At 44.3% G+C, this 22,970-nt stretch overlaps 1 protein-coding gene across 1 annotated transcript; it reads right to left on the bottom strand.

Moving 5' to 3' along the window:
* Positions 1–1,568: 1,568 nt before the first annotated feature.
* LOC310859852 (uncharacterized protein) lies at positions 1,569–22,520 on the bottom strand. Its single transcript, XM_083766619.1, has 8 exons — positions 22,007–22,520; positions 14,452–14,749; positions 12,034–12,334; positions 10,447–10,626; positions 9,671–9,876; positions 8,858–9,104; positions 6,336–6,600; positions 1,569–3,792 (listed from the first exon to the last, which is right to left on the bottom strand). Exons 1-8 carry the CDS (start codon positions 22,380–22,382, stop codon positions 2,999–3,001), a joined length of 2,667 nt encoding a protein of 888 aa, XP_083622745.1. The 5' UTR covers positions 22,383–22,520; the 3' UTR covers positions 1,569–2,998.
* Between the last annotated feature and the right edge of the window lie 450 nt (positions 22,521–22,970).

The raw sequence follows: 22,970 nt of genomic DNA, 5'->3' as shown, positions 1-22,970 counted from the left end.
ACCATGGAGCTAAAGAATTATTTAGAATAGCCGTGTTCACGTTCCTCCAAACCAATTCCCGGGCTCCTCAAGAGGCAGCCACCAGTGTTGGAAAAAAGTACTACTTTTTTTACTTAAGTAAAAGTATCAATACTGCAATGTAGGAATACTTTAGTTTCAACTAAAAGTCCGGAATTCTAAATATACTTGAGTGAATGTACAAAAGTATTAGCATCAAAGCGTACTAGGAAGTACCAAAAGTAGAAAGTACAGAATATCTCATTTAAAGTTTTTCAAATGTTTAAAAAATATTGAGATGTAGTGGAGTAGAAGTAAAATAATTGGACAAAAGTACAAATACCTCAACATTTAGCACAGTTTACAGTATACTAAGTACATGTACTTAGTTACTTTCCACCACTGGCGGCTGGCCACCTACGTCACGCAGATACGAAGTGGTGAACCAGCACTACGGCCGCACTAGCCTGGAAACCAGACCAATCTCCCACAGGAAGAACATATTCCCTGGGGGGAGACTCCTCAGTTTGAATTACATTTCTCTCACCCCAACGTTGTGGGTGACCGTCACCAATCAGAGCACACTGTTCGTTTGTAACCGTGAGTTGGAAATAAACCTTCCACACCGAAGTTCCAGACTAATATACTGTACGCAGTGATATTAGTCTGGCCATGCCCTGTGACGACCCAGTAGGGGGCGCTGCCCACACTTTGAGAACCCCTTCTCTGTGTTCACGTGGTTTGAATTCCTCCTCCTAGCGATGTCATCATCACCCTAGTGATGTCATAATCAACCTAGTGATGTCATCAGGAGGCCATTCATGTATAGTGTTATATGTTATTAAATCAAGCTCAGTGAGTGACAGAACAAAGTGAGAATTTAGTACGGCTGTAGCATGGGCCTAATGGTGTGTTCGGATGAAACGATTTGGGGCAGCTCCACGCGTCATAGCTGCTTCGTAGCTTCCAGAGCCATAGAGTAAGACAGAGTTGCGACATTGAGGGGGCAGAAAAGGGGGCAGTTCATGCAGCCTGAACTGGGACAAGCTGGAGCTTGAAATACATCGTTTTCAACGAGGGCGGCGCAAATTAGAGCAATTTTAGTTTAGAGCATGTTTAATTTCGGCAGTTTTAAAGTATTGTACAGTAACAACTAAAGTCTCTGTAATGTTTATGTTGTACTATTACTAATAAAAAGCAATCTAAAACAGAGGGATTTAAGATCATTAAAGCTGGGCTGTTGCCCGAGTCCAATGCATTTCTGCCAACCTCCGGTCCAGGACTTGTCCCTATTCGCAATAGAAGTCTATGTAGAAGAGCCGCCATTGTTCTGGCCCCATGAAGTGAACGGAGTTGTCAGAACTCCGTCTTCCTCTATGGCTCTGGTAGCTTCACGTCGCTGGCTTCCATCGACAGTGAACGGTAGACTGCATCGTTTAAGCGATCATAGCGATCATAGCGCGCCACCGCTACGAGCTTGTAGGTCTGCTATTTTTTTTTAATCGAAGAACGACTGACATAGAAACATAGCTTTTTCAGAAAACTGTCAGGATGTAGAAGACATTTTTAGAATCTGATCTCAGGTCTTGCAGGGTTAATCTGCCCGTGTGAACGCAACATAAATAAAGCCTCGCCGAGGAGAAACACACGCATAGGGTTTACAGGAAGGACTAAACATCTCGACAACATACTGTATGGAATGAACACAGGCTGGGGTTAGTTACAGTTAACTGACAATTAACTGAGTTACTTATGGTTAGGTAACCCTAACTTACCCACTGGGTTTAGGGTTAAATTGCCCCGAAAATTGCCTTTCTCTATGAATCACTCAGCCTTGGATTCAAGGAGATGTTTTTAGTCATTTTCGGGGCGAACTACTCCTATAACTAACCCCAACTGTTGGCTCTTTTCGTCTATGAAGGGTTAATGCAGAACCTTCCAAGTTCCCACACCCTGATACTTCACAGCAGTGTTTTCCAAACTGTGGGCGGGGACCCTTTTTTTTTCATCCGCAATTTCAACAGGTCGCAAATACATCTACAGTACTTCTCTCTTTATTCTGATTTTCAGAAACAAAAGACAATACAATTTCAAAATCTAAATAATGTTTACTTTAACATTAGAACTATATATATATATATATATATATATATCTGACGAAGCCTACATTGCGAAACGCATCATGCGAATAAAGCCTGACATGAAGCATTTAGTCCTGTCCTCGAGCATCTTTTGGAGTGTGCGGTCCCTTCCTTTTCTAAGGTTAAGTTTTTGCTCTGGTTTTGCAGATCATATCTCGCCTACCGGGCAGCACAGTGAAAATAGCACATCTTACATTGTGACGTGATACGACAGACCGGCTATTTTCACTAGTTTTGGGAACCCAAACTAAATTTCTCTTTTGGGTCTCGAGCCAAACGGTTTGGGAAGCACTGCTTTACAGAACCTGAAGTGAAGTTCTCCGAGGCCTTTTTTCCGTTTAAATTATAACCACTACCAGTCATACAAAAAAAACAAAAAAACATGAATAATTAAAAAGAAAATGCTTAAAAAAACCCAGAAATATCAGATCCACAACTTCACAACGCTGTGCTGAGCTTGTAGATCTTCTGATTTCACTATATTTTAGAATTCGCGTAAGGGCTAGTATGATCTCCTGAGCAGGGCCCAAATGAGCTCTCAGACCTTCCGAGAGCCTTTATGTGAAACCCAAGTCGTAGCGTTATGGAAACACATCCAGAACCATGTTGAAACACATCCAGAACCATGTTGAAACACATCCAGAACCATGTCGAAACACATCCAGAACCATGTTGAAACACATCCAGAACCATGTTGAAACACGTTTCAGTGCACGGCGCGGTTCACTTTAGTCCCTAGTCAAAAAGAGCCTCAACAGACTGGGTTTAGGGTTAACTAGGGTTTTAATTAACTCCTCAAACGAGAGTTAATTAAGGTTAATGAACCCTCAACCAGGGTCATTTTAGGGTTTGTTAATAGTTTACAGCTGGATGAAGTCTCTGTGAAGCGCCAGGCCCTCGTGCCGCCTCATCAGGTCGGGCATGCCGAGCGGCCCGCCGTCGTGCCTCCTCAGGTCGGGCATGCCCGCCACCATGGGCGGCAGGCCGCCGTCCTTCCCCGGCTTGACGCCGCCCAGGTGCACCTTCATGTGGACGTCGCGCGAGCGCTTCTCCTGGTAGCTCTTGCCGCACACGCGGCAGCTGTAGGGCTTCTCGCCGCTGTGCGTCAGCAGGTGCTTCTTCAGGTCGTTCTTGGTGACGAAGGCCTTCCAGCACAGGTGGCAGCCGAACGGCTTGTCCTTCTTGTGGAAGCGCACGTGCGTCTCCAGGTAGCCCTTGGTGCTGAAGCTCTTGTTGCAGATGCCGCAGCTGAAGGGCTTCTCGCCCGTGTGCGTGAGCATGTGCGCGTTGAGTCCGCCCACCTGCCGGAAGGCCTTGCCGCACACGTGGCACTCGAAGGGCTTCTCGCCGGTGTGGATGCGCTTGTGCACCTCCAGCACGTGCGCCGACGCCAGGCTCTTGCCGCACACGTCGCAGGAGACGCGCGCGTTCAGCTTGTCGTCCGTGTGGCTCTTGAGGTGCGTGGAGAGGGCGCCGTTGTCTATGAAGGCCTTGCCGCAGAACTCGCAGATGTACGGCCTCTCGCCCGTGTGGAGCTTGCGGTGGCGGCGCAGCGCTCCCGGCCTTGGGAAGCTCTTGTTGCAGACGGGACAGGTGTACGGCTTGACCCCCGTGTGGATCCGCATGTGAGTGTCAATGTTCTGGTAGGTCTTACCTGGAGGGGGCAACCATTATTAAATATTAGTGGACAATTAATTGTCATACAAATTACAGGTTACCGATTTAGGTGTGGTAAGTGTGGTTTTTGTTAATTTTTGCATATACAAAGAACAACCCCAAAAGCAATTGTCCAATGCCAATCCAAATAGTTTAGCAACCGTTGCTAAACTAGCTGTCAATGTTATTTTGCATGGCTGTGTTGTTGAACACATACACAGCTTCCCACCCAGGTGATGGCAATAATACTAATCAAATCACCGTAGTCTTACTGTGAATTACATGAAAACTCCTAATTAAACATTCATTGGTAAATTGATTGAGTTGGATAGTGTTTCTCCCTCTAACGTTTCCTCGTATTTCTAATTGATTGAAATAATGTCATGCACATTTGTCCAGTGCATAGCCTACTGCAAGCCTGATTGACTAGATTTAGAAGACATGTGTCCAGTGCATAGCCTACTGCAGGCCTGGTTGACTACATTTAGAAGACATGTGTCCAGTGCATAGCCTACTGCAGGCCTGGTTGACTACATTTAGAAGACATGTGTCCAGTGCATAGCCTACTGCAGGCCTGGTTAACAACATTTAGAAGCTTTTGGTACTGAAATGATCGATTATTTATAATGGAGAAATCCCATCATTTAACATGAATCTCAATGGGTGCGATCGGAAGCTTGCCATCTCTCCTCTCTTAGGTTCAAGGTTCAAGGTTGTCTTTATTTGTCTCCCTTTGGAGAAATTTGTGTTGGAAATTTGTGTTGGAGACAGAGTCACAGCTCTATACAAATAACATACATGTTCACATAAGAAAAGGAAAAACACCATGAAACACCCAACATACAAAACAGAGATATTGCACACATTCCCTTGATAAAGTGCAACTAGTCAATAAAGTGCATTCGGCAATCTCTGAATCTCTGATTGAGACAATAAAGTGCATTTGGCAATCTCTGAATCTCTGATTGAGTTAATAATATATAAACTATACATATATACTATACTATGCTATAATATGCTATACATTATGTACTATGACGTGCTAATGCTATGACTACATACAATGCAATTATAGTACTGTCTACATAACATGCTACAGTATAAGTCTGTATCAAATGCTATCTAAGTCTACAGAAATGCTATCTAAGGGGGTGGGGTAAGTGCTATGGGCCATGATGGAGTCTGAACAGGTGGGTTTTCAGACTACGCCAGAAGATTGGGAGTGATGTTGCAGTTCTGACTGCAATGGGAAGTGCATTCCACAGTTTTGGAGCCAGAAGGGAGAAGAGTTTGGGGCGTGTGGAGCGTTGTCCCGGCGTTTTTAGTGAGGGTACTTCTAGCTTACCATTGCACATTGGAACTTGCACAGGGCAGATATGTCAAATAACATAACCCATTAAGACCTGAGGCCGATTCTACAAATGCCAAATGAAGTTTTCAAACTTCTTAATGCCAAGGACCCCCAAAATGATATGTATTTGGCCGCAGACACCCATCTGAAAATGTTTTGTGCCAGGGAGGGACCCACAGAAGAGAAGATGTGTGTTATTTCTATAACACACATGAAACTATACTATATGTATAGGTTCATTATATATATATTCCACTGTTACGTTATTAGCTTACGCATGTTTCATGCTTTTTATGTGATGTATTCCCATGCTTTTTGTTCTTGCTTAATGTAAGTCGCTCTGGATTAAGAGCGTCTGCCAAATGCCTAAATTGTAATTGTGAAAACTATATTACTACTCTATATTCTGATAGAGAGCTTGTTCGGCAACAGGCTAGGGTTAGGGATCTCCCCAGTCTCTCCAGCTCTTAACATTTTGGGGCGGGAACCCCTTTTGGTGTTTAAAACATTATGTTATAATTTAGCTATTGAAAAAGAGCTTGTGGGTCTGCTATTTTTGAAAAATCGTGAAAATGTAGTGCAAAGCTTTCAATATATTCTTTCAGAGCCAACGCTTTTAACTCAAATATTTGCTTCTTATCTGGGGGGGTCCCTGGAACAACATATTTTCCGATGGGGGTCGGTGGCCGAATACATTTTGCGGGTCCTTGACAGGAAACTGTTTGAGAACCACTGCTATAGAAACATGAGATTTTCAGAAAATTGTCATGATTTAGAAATAAAGACCTTTTTTTTATTTCGACGTCAGGCCTAAATGGGTTAACCCACGAAGACCTGAGGCCGATGACGAATGCCTTCTAAAATCAGGTTTAGTTTTCTGAAAAAATATAATTTAGCTATATAAATTATATTGCTAAAATCAAAAATGGTTTTAAAGCTCAGCTCAAGACCCACTTCTACAACATTGCTTTTAATTGATCTTTTATTTTATTTTTATTTTTTGTTATTCATGTCCTCACTGTATTGCATTACTGCTTGTTTTTTGACGTTGCCTTGCTTTTCTTTTATTCTCCATTGTTCTGTAAAGCACTTTGAGCTGCATTTCATGTCATGAAAGGTGCTATACAAATAAAGTTTTATTATTATTATTATTATTATTAAATGTCTGTGCACGCCACTGTCTTTCTTACCGCACACGTGACAGATCTTGCCGCCGGTCTCGATGTGCGAGCGCAGGTGCTCCGTCAGACTCTCGTGCGCCGGCACTCGCTCCCCGCAGACGCCGCAGCGGGACTCGGGGTCGTTGAAGTGCCTCTCGGCGTGCTTCCTCAGGTGACCTTTGCTCTGGAAGTTGTCGCCGCACACCATGCAGCGGTGCGGCGGACACAGCAGGTCCAGGTCGTCGGGGTCGGGAGCGCCGCCGCCGACCTTGTCCATCTCCGCTTGTTCCAGCATCTGTTTAAAAGATGGCGGGAAAGACAAAGAACTCAAATGTTTTACTCAAGGTTGAAAGTGTCAATACAATAAAATAAAAAAAACTCTATTTACAAGTACAAGTCCGGAATTAATAATGTACTTGTGTAAGTACAAAAGTATTAGCAAATAGCATCAACATGTGCTTAACAGATGGTGGGGAAGACAGAACTCAAATGTTTTACTCAAGGTTGAAAGTGTCAATACTGCAATGTAAAAAAATAAAACTCTATTTACAAGTACAAGTCCGGAATTAAAAATGTACTCGTGTAAAAGTACAAAAGTATTAGCAAATAGCATCAACATGTGCTTAAAGGTAGGGTACGTGATTTTCGTTGGTTAAAATAATCTGTTAGGCCTGAAAAATAAATCAAGTATTCTGAAAGAATATATATTCAAAGATTTGTGCCGCATTTTCACGATTAAAAAAATAAATAGCAGACCTACAGGCTCGTAGCGCGCCACGAGCTTGTAGATCTGCTATTTTTCAATAGCTAAAGTATAACATAATGCTTAGTTAAAACACCAAAAGGGGTTCCGTTCAGAATGGGTTAAAAAGCTCTATAGTACTCATTGCTATAGGAGTCTCCAGCTTTTTATTAAAACAAAACAAAATGCAATTTCAGTTCGGGATACCAATGTTATCCAATCAGGATAGAGAACTCAGTCAGGAATCGGGATACAGATTAACTCAGAAAGAACAGAACACCCTGTCCGCCTTCCACAAATTTTATTGGTCGTCAGGTTTACAAAACAATTCCCTATTGGCTGTGTGTTAAAACCCAGAACTATATTTGGCCATTTCCGTGGAAATTCTTCTTTGAACAGAGACATAAGGGCAGAAACTTTAGTTGCCCAAGCAGAAACAAAAAGAATCACACCTGTGTGAAGTGAGGGGTGCTCTTATCATCAGGGGTGCTCTTATCATGACGTAACATGTCAATTTGCTCAGACACATATGACATAAACAAATTATCCTTTCATTGTCAATGGCGTTTAATGTTTGTGTTAGCACAAAAAGCCGATTTGCTCAGACACGTATGACGTAAAATCTCCTTTCATTGTCAATGGCAAATGTGACACGAGTTAGGACAAAAAGCTGTATATAGGTGGGGCTAGCACCCCTCAATAATGGTCTGTCTCCTCTGTTGACCAGATTACATGGAGCAGCAGGGACAAGCTGCCATTTGCACATGTTTTACATCATTTGGAAGAATAGTGTGCTTATGGCTTGGGTTGTGTGAGAGAGCGTTGTGGGTTTAATGACAGACATAAACACAGGTTCTTCAATTCCCCTACCTGGCAAGTGGCCTAGGCATTTATTAAATCAAAACTGTTCAAAAACCCAACTAAAAGTCTCTGTCCCTCTCTGGGAAATAAACAAAGGCCTCTGTCTGTAGAGAGATCTACAGTCTCAGGTCTGAACCATAGACTGTAACAAATATGGACAAAGCATTCCCCGGGTCTAACATGGACGTAAAATTAAGCCTGTAATTTCTTGCACTGTAAGTCGCCATATTTCTAGATCCGTTTGGGCCCAGCTGGCCATTGGCTGGCTCCGTTTGGGCCCAGCTGGCCATTGGCTGGCCCAGACAACGAGGCGGGACTTCCCCCCTTACTCTCCGTTGGTTTTTATTTTGACTGAACGGGGGGTGGCTCCCGTTCATAGACTGTAAGGCCCCTCAGAACATACGCGACTTTATGGTAATTTCTTTAATAAATGGGACCATAATTTTCCAAAAAGAATATTATGACATGAGAAATTAGACTTTAAACTAGTGACTGGATGCAGAAAGTATTCATGACCATGTTAATTAAGGTAATACAGTCTAGGTGAAGTTGGGCCCAAATACATGGGCCTCTATGGAGCTATGGGGTTTTTTTGGGCCCAATGACAGCACCACAACAGGCCATTATATGAACTTTCAGGAAGTCCCGATTTCCTTAGTGGCTTCACAAAATATCTGTCTGACTGCCCCCCCCTGGTATCGATACACTTTTAGACCGACATGTTTGTGCCAGCGTGGTTTTATTCGATTTCTTTCTTGATCGCCTCTTGTCTTGATTGTTTAAACATGACGTCATGAGCTGCTATGCTCGACGATAACAGGCGTGATAAGCCCAAAGCTAATTGATAACGGGGACTCAATAAGCTTAATTCGGGTATCATGTTTTCGAGCTCCATCCCTATACTTATGACAACACACACATAAAATAACATAAAAATCACTTACTGTACCTTTAAGACAGAATCTCCTCCATCCCCATCCTTGTCCAAGTCACCGTCGTCACCTCCCCAGGACGGGTGACCCCCACCTCCTCCTCCTCCTCCTCCTCCTCCTCCCATGTGTGACTTCAGACCTCCGCCCTTCCCGTACGCCTTGGCCTGACTGGTGCTGGCGTGTGCCGCTCTCTCGGCCACGTGCGTCTTCTTGTGTCTCCGGAGCGCGCCCGGGCGAGGGAACCGCTTGTGGCAGATGGAACAGCTGTATAGGCCGAAGGAAGCGAGGGCAGGTTCCGGTTTACTTGTTCAGCACATTTCATTTAACACGACCATTCAACAAACGCATCAAACATCAAATATTAAAGATGGAGTGCCGTGATTTTTTTCCACCCTAAAACATGATCATCAGGCCTTATTGTGATATATAAGGAGGTATGATTTTTTTCGAAAAAAGTGTACAGTATTTACAGACACGCCCACCAGTTCATTAAGTATGCCTGGTTTGCCTGGTGGGTGGTGATCCACCTGAACTGAAGCCGCACCCACAGCTGTAGTTGTATGATAAAGGGGGAGGGGTTAGGGGAGGGGCTGATAATGTGATGTCACTATATTACTGTTTATTTCCATGGCCCGTTTGACTGTCAAGGGTTCAGCCTCCAGGAAGAAACCCTAAATACAAAGTTAATACACCATTGCACATAAAAACGACTCCAGGGTGTCTAATGAAGTACTGTCACCTCATAGACACATGAAAAACTGGAAAGATTGTGGCACTCCATCTTTAAGTGAAATATCCTCATAAAGAGGTGAGAGTTTTAGCTGTACTACCTGTAGGGTTTCTCTCCGGTGTGTCGTCTCATGTGCGTCTCCATGTTCTGGAAGACCTTTCCACAGATCTTGCAGGGCCCGCTGGGCTCTCTGTGCGAGCGCAGGTGAGTGGTCAGGCCCTCGCCAGACTCAAACCACTCGCCGCACACCCCGCACGCGCACTGCGCCTCCTTGCAGTGGCTCAGCGCGTGTTTCCTCAGGAAGCCCTGACAAAATGACCATTTAAGAATCACATTATGTACATTAACCCATTTAGACCCGAGGACGATTCAACAAATGCCTTCTAAATCCTGACAGTTTTCTGAAAAAACCAAATGTTTCTATGTCAAGTCGTTCTCAAACATTTTCATGTCAAGGACCCCCAATAATATATGTAATTGGCCTCCGACCCCCATCTGACAATATGTTGTTCCAGGGACCTCCCCCCCAGAAGCAAAGATTTGAGTTAAAAATGAAAAATAATATATATTCCAAATTTGAAACAAATTTTCAAGATGAAAAACATTTAGCAGACCTACAAGCTCGATGAGCTTGTAGATCTGCTATTTTTCAATAGCTAAAGCATAACATAATGCTTAGAACACAAAAAAACAAAACAAAAACTGCATGCATGTGTATACAATGAACTTAGCATGGTACTTTTTGAACTATATAGAAGACAAACCTGTGGGAATCACTGAATGTCAATGAATGTGCAGAACATTAGTAACATAATAATAATAATAATAATAATAATAGGGTAAATGCCTATTTTGAGGTATAATTGAGGTTCCTACCTTGCTGTAAAAGGTGTCTCCACACACTCGGCAGTAGTAGTTGCCGATGCCCGGCTCCCTCTCCTGGTCGGAGGTGGTCTCACCACCACCACCGCCCTCCTTCCAACCGCTCCCCTCCTCCTCTTCGTCATCATCATCCTCACAGTGATCCTCCCCTTTATGAGTGTCTTTTATGTGTGCCTGCACACGCACACACACACACACACACACACACACACACACACACACACACACACACACACACACACACACACACACACACACACACACACACACACACACACACACAGTGAGTCTTTTCTATGAGCCTCACAGAGGATCGACAGAAAATGTAACCATTCAATCATTACACAGCATAGCAATTTTTTATTCTCTCTCTGTCAAGTCCGTATGTATACATATATATATATATATATATATATATATATATATATACGTACCCCCCAGCTAGGGGACGTTATTTGCCATATACAGACCCCAACGTATACTCCGTGTATATAATGGTTTGAGCCCCACAGCAGCGTTTAACATTCATCCGGTTGCTATGCGACGCCTCCGTCACCACCAGCTATGGGTCGTAAAATCTGATGTGCGTTTACCTCGGCTACAATTACAATTCATGAATGGATTTCGTGACGTAGACGATACCACAAGACCAACAGCACGAGGGGGGACTATCATAGGAGCCAACCAATCCTCCGAACATCTCTCTAGAATCTAGAGAGATAGATCTAGAGCAGGGGTTGAACATCTCTCTAGAACCTAGATAGATATATCTAGAGCAGGGGTTGAACATCTCTCTAGAACCTAGAGAGATAGATCTAGGGGTTTAACATCTCTCAGAGAGATAGATCTAGAGCAGGGGTTTAACATCTCTCTAGAACCTAGAGAGATAGATCTAGAGCAGGGGTTTAACATCTCTCTAGAACCTAGAGAGATAGATCTAGAGCAGGGGTTGAACATCTCTCTAGAACCTAGAGAGATAGATCTAGAGCAGGGGTTGAACATCTCTCTAGAACCTAGAGAGACAGATCTAGAGCAGGGGTTGAACACAGGGCTTAAAGCCAAAAACAATCCCAAGACTGAAAATGTTTTTTTGCAAATCTGCACTGATCTCATTAAATGACCCCTTTGAGATCCTCAGGACTGAAATCAGTCCCCAGGACTGAGAACTTTAAGCCCTGTGGACATCTCTCTAGAACCTAGAGAGATATATCTAGAGCAGGGGTTGAACATCTCTCTAGAATCTGGAGAGATAGATCTAGAGCAGGGGTTGTGCTTCTGGCATCTGGCACCTGCCACTTGAATTAAATATACTTGATTAATTGATGGCCTGCAGCTCAAACCCACAAAGCAATACTTTAGTTATATACAATGTTTTCTAATATATAAGAAACGCTTCCAATTCCATTCCACCGGCTTCCTTTCCCATTCCAAGTGTTGTTTGTCTTATATGCAACGCCATCGCCGCTATTTTTGGAAATTCTTTCATGGGCCACAAGGGGGCGCTCTGTGGGCCGCAAATGGCCCGCGGGCCGCCTATTGGGGTACCCTGGTCTAGACGTATTATAACTCTATGAGCCTCACCTGTAGCTCCTCTTCTCCTCTGAACATCTCTCCGCACACGTAGCAGACGCGCGGGTCTCTGGCGTGGATCTTCTTGTGTCTCCGCAGCGCGCCGGGCCGCGGGAAGCGCTTGTAGCAGACGGGGCAGCTGTAGGGCTTGACGCCCGTGTGGCGCCGCATGTGGGTCTCCATGTTCTGGAAGCTCTTGCCGCAGATGGAGCACGTTCCGCCGGCGCCGCTGCTGTCCGACCGGTGGGACTCCATGTGCTCCGCCAGCGCATCCCTGCCGTCCGGTGTGTCTCCGCACACGCCGCACACACACCTGGGAGGAGAGATGGGTTGATTTGAGGACATAAAATGACTGTACATATGAAGAAACTGTACTGTACTGTACTGTACTGTACATAAGCCCTCTGGCCTGTGCCACACACATAGCTGTCTATACTAGGAGTGGTTGCACCACTCACAAAGAGTCAGAGAGCACTTTCCATCACAGAGGCTTTATTTATAGATTAACCATTTAGGCCCGACATCGAAATTAAAAGAAATGTTTTATAAATCATGATAGTTTTCTGAAATACCTATGTTTCTACCTATGTTTCCAAATTTGCGACACGATTTAAAAAAAAATAGCAGACCTACAAGCTCGTAGCGCGCCACTCTGTGGCGCGCTATGAGCTTGTAGATCTGCTATTTTTCAATAGCTAAATTATAACAATTATAACAATTAAAACACCAAAAGGGGTTCCCGCCTAAAATGGGTTTTAAAGATGGAGTGCCGTGATTTTTGCAATCACGGCACTCCATCTCGGGGTCTTCGTCTGAATGAAAACATTCTGAACAACAGTCTGTGTCGAAACATTAAAGGACCACTTCACCACTTTTCAACCTATCTTCATATACTAACTAGGTCCTCACTAATAATGATGATAAAATGGCACACATTTTTTCTGTCTGTGTCTCATAGGAGGGCTGTGGGCAGTTCAGAAACCCCGTCCACCAGTGACATCATCGACGGGGAATCCAAGCTAATAGAAGCTGCAGGCTTTCTAGTGCTGAAAAGTTGCAATGCGAAAATCATTCTCACAATAATACAAATATCTTTGTAAAAAGATATAAAATCTGCCTTACGATGATGTCACTAGTGGACGGGTTTCTGAACTGCCCACAGTCCTCCTATGAGACACAGTCTGAGTAGGAAAGAAATTGTGCCATTTTATCATGAAATGAGTGAAGTGGTCCTTTAATCTATAAATAAAGTTGACTGGGATCTTTGCAAAGTTACAGTGTGCAGATTTATATTTTTGACTTATCCACCGTTGGTCCTACACCTGCCGTCCAGCAGATGTGCCAGTTTGATTATTTTCTTAAATATCTCATGCTCGCCGCGAAGGTCTGACCGATCACAGTAGCCGACCTAATTCAGCTAGTCAACAACATCTTGCTGGAAACAGTAAAGCCGAAACAATACAATACGGTCAGATCGGGAGAGGTCTTTTGTGACTTTTGTCCATCAGTCTACTTTGAGGCTCAATCAGGATTGTGGCCAGGAGGACTAGACTGAGCTGTGGACATTGCTCTTGCCTTTGTGTATGTTGTATGTTCTTCTCTGTTTTGTGTTATGTCAAATGTGTGTATACGTGTTGCATACAAGGCTGCATAAAAGGGTTAAGATGCCTCTCGGGCGCCTCCCTAGGGAGGTCCTCGACGCACGGCCCACTGGGAGGAGACCCCGGGGCAGACCAAGGCGCAGTTGGAGGAAACACATCGACTCACTGGCCTTGGAACGTCTCGGAATCCCCCAGGAGGAAGTCACTAATGTTGCTCTGGAGAGGGAAGTCTGGAGCTCTCTGGTGGAGCTGTTGCCCCCCGCGACCCGACTACGGATAAGCGGTTGAAAATGCATGGATGGATGGATGGACAAGGCTGCTGGGTTGCAAGACAAATTTGAGTGCAGACTGACAATAAATTACTGCATCATAAACCGGTCTGAGACCATTATTTTGAAGGCACACCGGGACACGAGACGTGAACGAGATGTAAAAAAAAAAAAAAAACTAAACAAAAACACGCTGTGTGTCTGTAGTCTGTAGTCATTCTTTTCAACCGGAACATACATTTTGTAACCGCGATCATCGGTTCTGTAGTTATGGAACATTGAATAAAGCTTGTTTTGACCAAAAACACAATCTGGGAAAATAATCCGAGATAAATGCATTTTTCTAAATCTGATAACGTGGAGGCAGGACGGCAAGAGACATTTTCACTTCCTGTTAATTTCCGGTTGTATCCGTTGCTTAGCAACCTAGAACCATTCACACGTTGGCGAAGAGAACGCCATCTGTCATAAACCACTGAAAAGACCACATGACGGAGATGAAGCGTTGGATTAGACTGGACGTAGATCTCCGTCAACGGCAGGGAATGTGTTTTAATTACCCAGCATTGTCCATGTGCGTATCGGCTGCGTGTTTAACGAGGTTGGTTTTGTGTCGGAAAGCTTTCTTGCAGAGCAGGCAGCTGTGGTTGGGTCGCTGGCCGCGCCCCCTCGTCCTCTTATAGGTCCGTTTGGCCAGGGCTCCGCCCCCCTGGCCGTCAATGTCGTTGGATTGGCCGATGGAGCAGGACGACGACAGGGCGTCGCCTCCGGGTGGCACCGTCGCACCGTGGTTCTGGTGCAGCGGCAGAGACTGATTCTGATCACTGCCCCCGTATGGTGGGAGCTGGAACTGCAGATCTGGAGACAAAAGATACAAAAGGCATAATTATAAAACAAATAATAAATTCAAAATAACAGGCATATTTATCAAGAATAAAGATGTTTATGAATAATATATGAACATCATGAACTGAAGCTGTCCATCCTTTTAACAGATAAAAATGAATGAGAAATGATTTCCAGACTTTAACTGTCCAGACAGACAGACAGACAGACAGACAGACAATGAGGTAAGGTGCATGTCAAATCCTCAATGTTCATGTTTTGTATAAAGGGAACCAAATGAACCTGCAAGGGTGCATTTGGTTACCATTTGCAGACTCTTCTGAGGGGGGATGGGTGTGATGTGACTCGTTGTAGGGTGTGTGTTATGGGGGAAGGGTGGATCCTTATGGGTCCATTTGGTTCCATTTGCACTCTCTTCAGAAAATGCATTTTCAGGTGGGTCCCCAATTTCATCCAAATCAGGATGGACTTGAGAGTATCCATTTATCATCTTAAATGTCAGTGTTCCAGTTCTGAATTTGTCGGCTAATTGTTTCACTTCCAAATTCACTTGTTTAGCCTGTATCGCCTTGTAGCAGTCTACTATACAGACTGTAAGTCAAATGGACTCGAGATCAGTCGATTTGAAACTTAAGGTATCAAAATGTTGCTGAATGCCATGCTCTGAAGCGTTATTCATAGTCTGGAGTTTCGGTGGTGAGGTGACCACCGAACTACAACATGACGTCACTGAGCCGTGGTGAAGAGCAAACCACCGCCTATCTCTCTGTTTTTACTCACCACTGCTCTACGTTATTTCAGCTCAGGTTGGTCACCTCACCGAAAATCCAGACTATGAATGAGCCTTGAGTCAGACATTCAGGCAGACAGACACCGTATTGACAGTCGGCTACTACGGTTTGACGTTTGCTTTTCAACAACACACACATGAAGTTCACACGTGCATGTTAAAATCATTTGAGAAATCAAAGCAATAAAGCACAATAAAAAAGGAGGCTCACAGGACATAGGCACATGGTTATACTTAAGTTTAAACAGTGGTTAAACTTAAACTTTAACTAAAAAGTAATTAGACTATTTTTGATTATCGTATCGTTCTTCTCATTTAATGTTACATTGATAAACAAACTGCAAGCCTGCAGCCTTCGACAGCTGCGATACACACAGAGCCATAATTCCATTTTGTTTCAACTAATGATCAACAATGTGTTTATCAATATTATAGAATGATTAGCAAAATTTGCCACAGCGGCCTGTCGTTTCAGGTAGGCTACTCGCCACATTGTGCACTCCGCAAAAGTCATCCAACATTATCATGATTTTCAATTGATAACATAGTCATTCTATCCTGCATATCCATTATCCTATGATTTAGGTGGAGAATGAGCACGCATGCTTTTTCCATGGTGAAAACAAAACCGAAAAGCAGCCAAGCCAGCCATCATAGAATATCAGAAGTTTATTTTTAACAGACCTTTACATTATAAACGACTTTGGATAATAGCAGGCCAAAGTGCTTACAAAACTATAGCCTGTAACGCTCAGTGTTAATGTATATTTTGCTTTAACCCATTTTGGGCAGGATCCCCTTTTTGTGTTAGCATTATGTTGCTTTAGCTATTGAAAAATAGCAGATCTACAAGCTCTCGGTGGCGTGCTATGAGCTTGTAGATCTGCTATTTTTCAATAGCTAAAGCAACATAATGTCTGCTATTTATTTTTAATCTAAGAACGACTGACATAGAAACATAGCTTTTTCAGAAAACTGTCAGGATGTAGAAGACATTTTTAGAATCTGATCTCAGGTCAAAATGGGTTAAGAGAATAGCTGACACTACAGCTGATGAAAGTGTTCACGCAACATTCTTTCCACCTTCTGGCGTTTGAATGAAAGCCACACACACAAACGGGCACACACAGTCGCACACACTTCACTGTCTGCATTTTGAGCTGCAGACATACATACTAGCCTACCATACAGTCTGTACACAGAATAAAAACCAACATACGACAGAAGGAAATGTAGCCTACTGCTCCTTGCAAAGGCTAAACACTAAAACAGCAAACCAGAGAGATCTACCACCTCTTTCTGCCCCCTCAGCCCCACTCCGCTGCTATTGACAATTTGACGTCTGGGAACCAACTGAGCTAGCCGTGCACACACACACCTCACACACTATAACACAGAGATAACACACTATGGCCCTTATTTATCAACGCGGTGTACACCCAAAATTGGGTGTACACCGCGTTGATAAATAAGGGCCTATAAATCACTGAGCTGGCCGTGCACACACACTTGTTAATACAGACTCTTTCCAACACTTATATCAATGCCAGCGTTGGGCCAGTGTGTTCGAGCTTAACCCATTTTGGGCAGGAACCCCTTTTGGTGTTTTGACTAAGCATTATGTTATACTTTAGCTATTGAAAAATAGCAGATCTACCTACAAGTTCATAGTGGCACGCTATAAACTTGTAGGTCTGCTATTTTTGAACAATCGTAAAATAAATCTTTGAATATATATTCTTTCAGAGCAAACTTTTATTTTGTGTTAAATGTCACAGACATTATTTTATTTTTTTCTGTTTGGGGATTTTTCCCCTCCAGAATGTGTGCAAATGGAACCAAATGGACCCTAATGGAGCCAGGTACATTTGATCTAAAAGGATCAAAAAGCCATCTTGCATTTGGTCTCTAGACTTTAATGACGCAATTTTGTCCTAAGTGCAGGAAATGGCTTTAAATGGACTTCTGAAAGAAAAGAGAAAAAAAAACCACAATCACTGCAAAATCCTCCGTGTTGATTCAACTCAGATGAGTGTACAAATGGAACCAAATGGACCCGTAAAAGGGTCCAGCCCTCCCCATCACACCCATCCTTCAAAAAGAGTCAACATCACACCCATCCCTCACAAGAGTGTAGAAGAAAATGGAACCAAATGGACCCATAGGGGTCCATTTGGTTCCATTTCTACACTCTTGGGAGTTAAATTAACACTGAGGTTTTGCCGTGTGCACCCTCCCCCTTCCCAGTAAAACATCCTGAGGAATGCAATAAAAGAACACCTCTTAAAATCCATCTGGTTCTGCCCACACTGTAAAAATCCTCAGCGTTAATTAACCCATTTCTGACTCTCTCCGAGGCCCCTTTTCCACCGGAGTTGAACCAGTTATACAATTTGTCAATTTGTATTGCATTGTATATTAACCCATTTTAGACGTGAGGCTGATAAAAAAAAAAAAAAAGTCTTCTAAATCCTGACAGTTTTCTGAAAAACCTACGTTTCTACGGCATGTCAGTGGTGCTCAACCTTTTTCATGTCAAGGACGCCCAGAATTATCTGTATGTGGCCGCGGACCCCCATCTGAAAATAGGTTGTTCCAAGGACCCCCAGAAGCAAAGATTTGAGTTAAAAATGTTCGCTCTGAAAGAATATATATTCAAAGATTTGTGCCACCTTTTCACAATTTTGTAAAAGAAAAAGCAGATCTACAAGCTTGTAGCGCAGCACTCGGTGCCATGCTATGAGCTTGTAGATCTGCTATTTTTCAATAGCTAAACTTTAGCTATTGAAAAATAGCAGATCTAGAAGCTCATAGCGCTTTAGCTGTTAAGTATAACATGAACCTAAATGAAGCATTTAGGCCTGGCGTAACAAATGTATTTTTAAAATGTATTTTTTTCTGAAAAACCTCATGTTTCTATATCAGTGGTTCTCAATATTTCATGTCAAGGACGCCAAAAATTATATGTAATATGCCGCCGGCCCCCATCTGAAAATATGTTGTTCCAGGGACCCTCCAGAAACAAAGATTTTAGTTAAAACTGAAACTCTGAAATAATATATATTCAAAGATTTGAGGCACATTTTCACGATTTTTCAAGAATAGCAGAGTGCCACGCTATGAGCTTGTAGATCTTCTATTTTTCAATAGCTAAAGTATAACTTAATGCTTAAAAGTTAAACACCAAAAGGGGTTCCCGCCCAAAATGGGTTAAAAACCAAAAGGGGTTCCTGGCCTGAATGGGTGAATACAAATGAATATGTATTTGGCTGCGGACCCCCATCTGAAAACATGTCGTGCCAGGCAACCCCATAAGAGAAGATCTGTGATTCAACAAAAGTGACAAATCATTCCAAAGCATGTCTAAAAAATGTCTCCAAAATAGCCGGTCTACAAGCTTCATCTGCCGTGTTGTTGAACTTGCAAGCTTGTAGATTGTGCTTCTTGTTCAAGATTCAAGATTGAGGGCCGTATTTTCATCAGTGCTAAACACCTTACCTCTAAACTTCTTTGCCTTTTGTTACTATTTTGAAAAACATATTCAAATTGTTCAACTAGCCGATCTACATCAACACGTTGTGAGCATTCAACACGTACACGACACGTTAGCTCCGCCGAAAATAGGGCCCAAAGTGCCTAAAGTTCTAAACTACTGTATTCCTCATCTTGCTGGGCACCACCTGGAGGCTGGAACACCCTCAAGGACGAGTGTGAGACGCCGAGGAAGGCCTGCGTGCCGAAACGCGTCCGTTTCTCTAGGTGCACTGCTGCTGCATGTGTTTTCATGAAATTCTCATGAAAACTCAAACTTTATACAATAGAGTGCAGATATTCCCTTTTTCCATTACCCCCTCAATGACTGCCTGGGGGTCCCCAAGGCCCCCCTCAATGACTGCCTGGGGGTCCCCAAGGCCCCCCTCAATGACTGCATGGGGGTCCCCAAGGGGGGCCCCCAGGCACTTTGAGAAACACTGCTTTACTGAGCTTTGACGACAGCAACAACAACAAATTCATCTTCTCCTAAATAGGCGGCAGGCCTGTCAAAATTTGAATCATTACACAATCGTCGAATCACAATTATTTGAGATCATCTGTACAACCACGGTCTGATACTGTTGTACTGGGAGCTGACCAGTACAACCACAGTCTGATACTGTTGTACTGGGAGCTGACCAGTACAACCACAGTCTGATACTGTTGTACTGTTGGAGCTGACCAGTACAACCACAGTCTGATACTGTTGTACTGGGAGCTGACCAGTACAACCACAGGCTGATACTGTTGTACTGGGAGCTGACCAGTACAACCACAGTCTGATACTGTTGTACTGGGAGCGGACCAGTACAACCACAGTCTGATACTGTTGTACTGTTGGAGCTGACCAGTACAACCACAGTCTGATACTGTTGTACTGGGAGCTGACCAGTACAACCACAGTCTGATACTGCTGTACTGGGAGCTGACCTGTACCACCACAGTCTGATACTGTTGTACTAGGAGTTGACCAGTACAAAGACAGTCTGATACTGTTGTACTAGGAGCTGACCAGTACAACTACAACCACAGTCTGATTCTGTTGTACTAGGAGCTGACCTGTACCACCACAGTCTGATACTGTTGTACTAGGAGCTGACCTGTACCACCACAGTCTGATACTGTCTGATACTGTTGTACTAGGAGCTGACCAGTACAAAGACAGTCTGATACTGTTGTACTAGGAGTTGACCAGTACAAAGACAGTCTGATACTGTTGTACTAGGAGCTGACCAGTACAAAGACAGTCTGATACTGTTGTACTAGGAGCAGACCAGTACAACCACAGTCTGATACTGTTGTACTAGGAGCTGACCAGTACAGCCACGGTCTGATACTGTTGTACTAGGAGCTGACCTGTACCACCACAGTCTGATACTGTTGTACTAGGAGCTGACCTGTACCACCACAGTCTGATACTGTTGTACTAGGAGCTGACCTGTACCACCACAGTCTGATACTGTTGTACTAGGAGCTGACCAGTACAGCCACGGTCTGATACTGTTGTACTAGGAGCAGACCAGTACCACCACAGTCTGATACTGTTGTACTGGGAGCTGAGTCAGCTGACCACTACAAAAACAGTCTGATACCATTCATTGGCCAACCTTCACTGGAGCACTGTGCCTTGCTCAAAAGGCACTGTCTTCAACAGTGTTGAAGTGAGCTTAATGACCCTTAATCCCTTCACAGGTTTCCCTGCCGGTCCAGGGAATCAATCTTTCGTCCACAAGCACACTTTTCTAACCTTTAGGCCACCGCTGCCCCGCACCTCAGTCACAAATACAACAAATATAGTTGACTAAATAATAAGCCGCTTTCTTTCTCATCTGAAAGGGGGGAGTTTCCCCAGTTGGACGTAGCGTGTGGAATGAAGTGAACACGTTATTCCAACCAGTTCAGTTCCCCTCCAACAGGCTGACCAGGGGGAGGCAGTTTAGAGACCAGGATTACTGCATGTTTTTTGTGAGGGTACCTACCCTAGGGGACACGGGGAGAACATGCAAACTCCACACAGATTATCTGTGTGGAGTTTGCATGTTCTCCCCGGGGTTGACACTAGGGCCCATCTGTGACAGATAGGCCCTAGTGTCAACCCCACCTAGGGTATGGGGCCTGGGCACTGATGACGCGGAGAACACACCCCACAGTGCCCACAGCATCCCCAGCAGGAATCAAACCCAGGACCTTCTAGCTGTGAGGTGACAGCGCTACCGACTGCACCACCATAATCTTGTTCTTATGATGTTTACAAACACTCAGGTTCGATTCCCACGCCACTCTAGTTTCTGACTCTCTCTCTCTCTGTTTACACTGTGACTGTCAATAACAGGCAAGAAAGGAATCACTACAATGAGATGCCAAGTGGGCATTATACAATTACAAATGCATTATTGCAATATAAAAATAATAATGCACATTACAACATAGATACGTAGGCTATAATAAATGTATTGACTGGTGGTTGAATGGACACCTACTGCACAGTCCCAGGACAGTAGGCCTACTGATACAGTACAGTAGGCTATGTAAGTAATACGTAAATTAACTGGTTTTGAGTGCAGTATGTATACTGGTACCAGTACAGTATAATCAGTATAAAATGGCGTCTGGTCCTCCCAGTGGGTAATATATATAAATATATATAACTACATTACACTGCGTCGTACCACTGTGCAAGTGCACAAAAAGAGCAGATCTACAAGCTCCCAACGCGTCGGTTGCGAGGCATCGATAGCTTGTAGATCTGTGCTTTTTTTCCGCTCGAGATTGTAGTAGAGAGAAGGGGGAAAAAGAGGAAAAAATAAAAACTAGCGACACCTACCGCTATGCATTATGGGTCTATGTGCAAAAGAAAAAAGAAAAGCGATAAATCAACAAAGCGGCATTAAAAAAAATATACAATCATTATGAACACTAAAATAAAATAAAGCATTGTTAAAAACCTGGTCTGTGCATCTTGTTGTGCGGCTTGACCACGATGTCGAGCAGCTGCGCCTCGTACACGTCCATCTCGCGCTGCACCAGACCCACGATGATCTCCGCCGCGGCGGACAGCCGCTCCGACACGAACAGGCGCACGGACACCGTGGCCTCGGCGGCCCCGGACCCTTGCCCGAGGAGCCCGGCTCCGCCGCCGGGGCCCCCGCCGGGAGGCCCCTGTCCCCCGGCAGGACCGCCGAGCCTGCCGCCGCCGCCCCCGGGGTGGTGGTGCTGCTTCTCCATGACGGACCAGATCTCGTCTCCCACCAGGGTCAGCTGCTCGTTGACGGAGAGCCGCAGGCTCTGGATCTTACACATCTTTAGCCCTTCGATCGACATCTTGGTTTGTTGTTTTTATATTTCCTTTCTTGTTATTGTTTTTTTTGTTTGTTTTGTTCTCCTATAAATCCAACACTGCGGCGGCGACGAGAGGAGAGCCTTTGTTCCTCCTCCTCGCTCTCTCTCTCCTACTCCTGGGTCTGCCAGGGTCTCTCTCTCGTCTCGCGCTGCTCCTCCTCCTGAAGGAAAACAACCCAACCCACCAAACACTAATAGTTCCTTCCGGGATCGATAGTATACTGCACTGCGCATGCGCGGTACACCCCATCCATCCATCCATCCTTAGAGGAGGAACCACCAGAGCCGACTCTGGGAGGAACTGATGATGATGATGATGGGTTTATTTAATTTGTTCGTTTTCTGGTGGTCAGGTGGACCGTGGAACTTACTGCAGTGAAGGATTTCCCCCATGCATTCACCACCAGGCCGGCCACTGTCATACCATGTGCCCATTGAAGGGACCATAGGAAGCCCTGCTATGTTTCACCAGTTTCAATTGAAACAGGCCTCCACCCTCAGGGGGGCCTCCGTCTCCGAGCTACGACTAACCGCCAGACGTCATTCAACCCCCCACCACCCTTGGCCCTC

The sequence above is a fragment of the Protomyctophum parallelum genome (genome assembly GCF_964188405.1).
Source record: "Protomyctophum parallelum genome assembly, chromosome: 1".
NCBI classification, from domain to species: Eukaryota; Metazoa; Chordata; class Actinopteri; order Myctophiformes; family Myctophidae; genus Protomyctophum; species Protomyctophum parallelum.
This window is presented reverse-complemented; position numbering and strand designations above follow the sequence as displayed.

Coding starts and splice junctions, on each gene's coding strand:
- LOC310859852 (XM_083766619.1), bottom strand. CDS start 22,382: ATGTCGATCGAAGGGCTAAAGATGTGTAAGATCCAGAGCCTGCGGCTC. Junction 9,105..9,670: donor ACCGGAGAGAAACCCTACAG/GTAGTACAGCTA, acceptor CGGCCTATACAG/CTGTTCCATCTGCCACAAGC. Junction 6,601..8,857: donor GAGGAGATTCTGTCTTAAAG/GTACAGTAAGTG, acceptor TCTTTTAAACAG/ATGCTGGAACAAGCGGAGAT.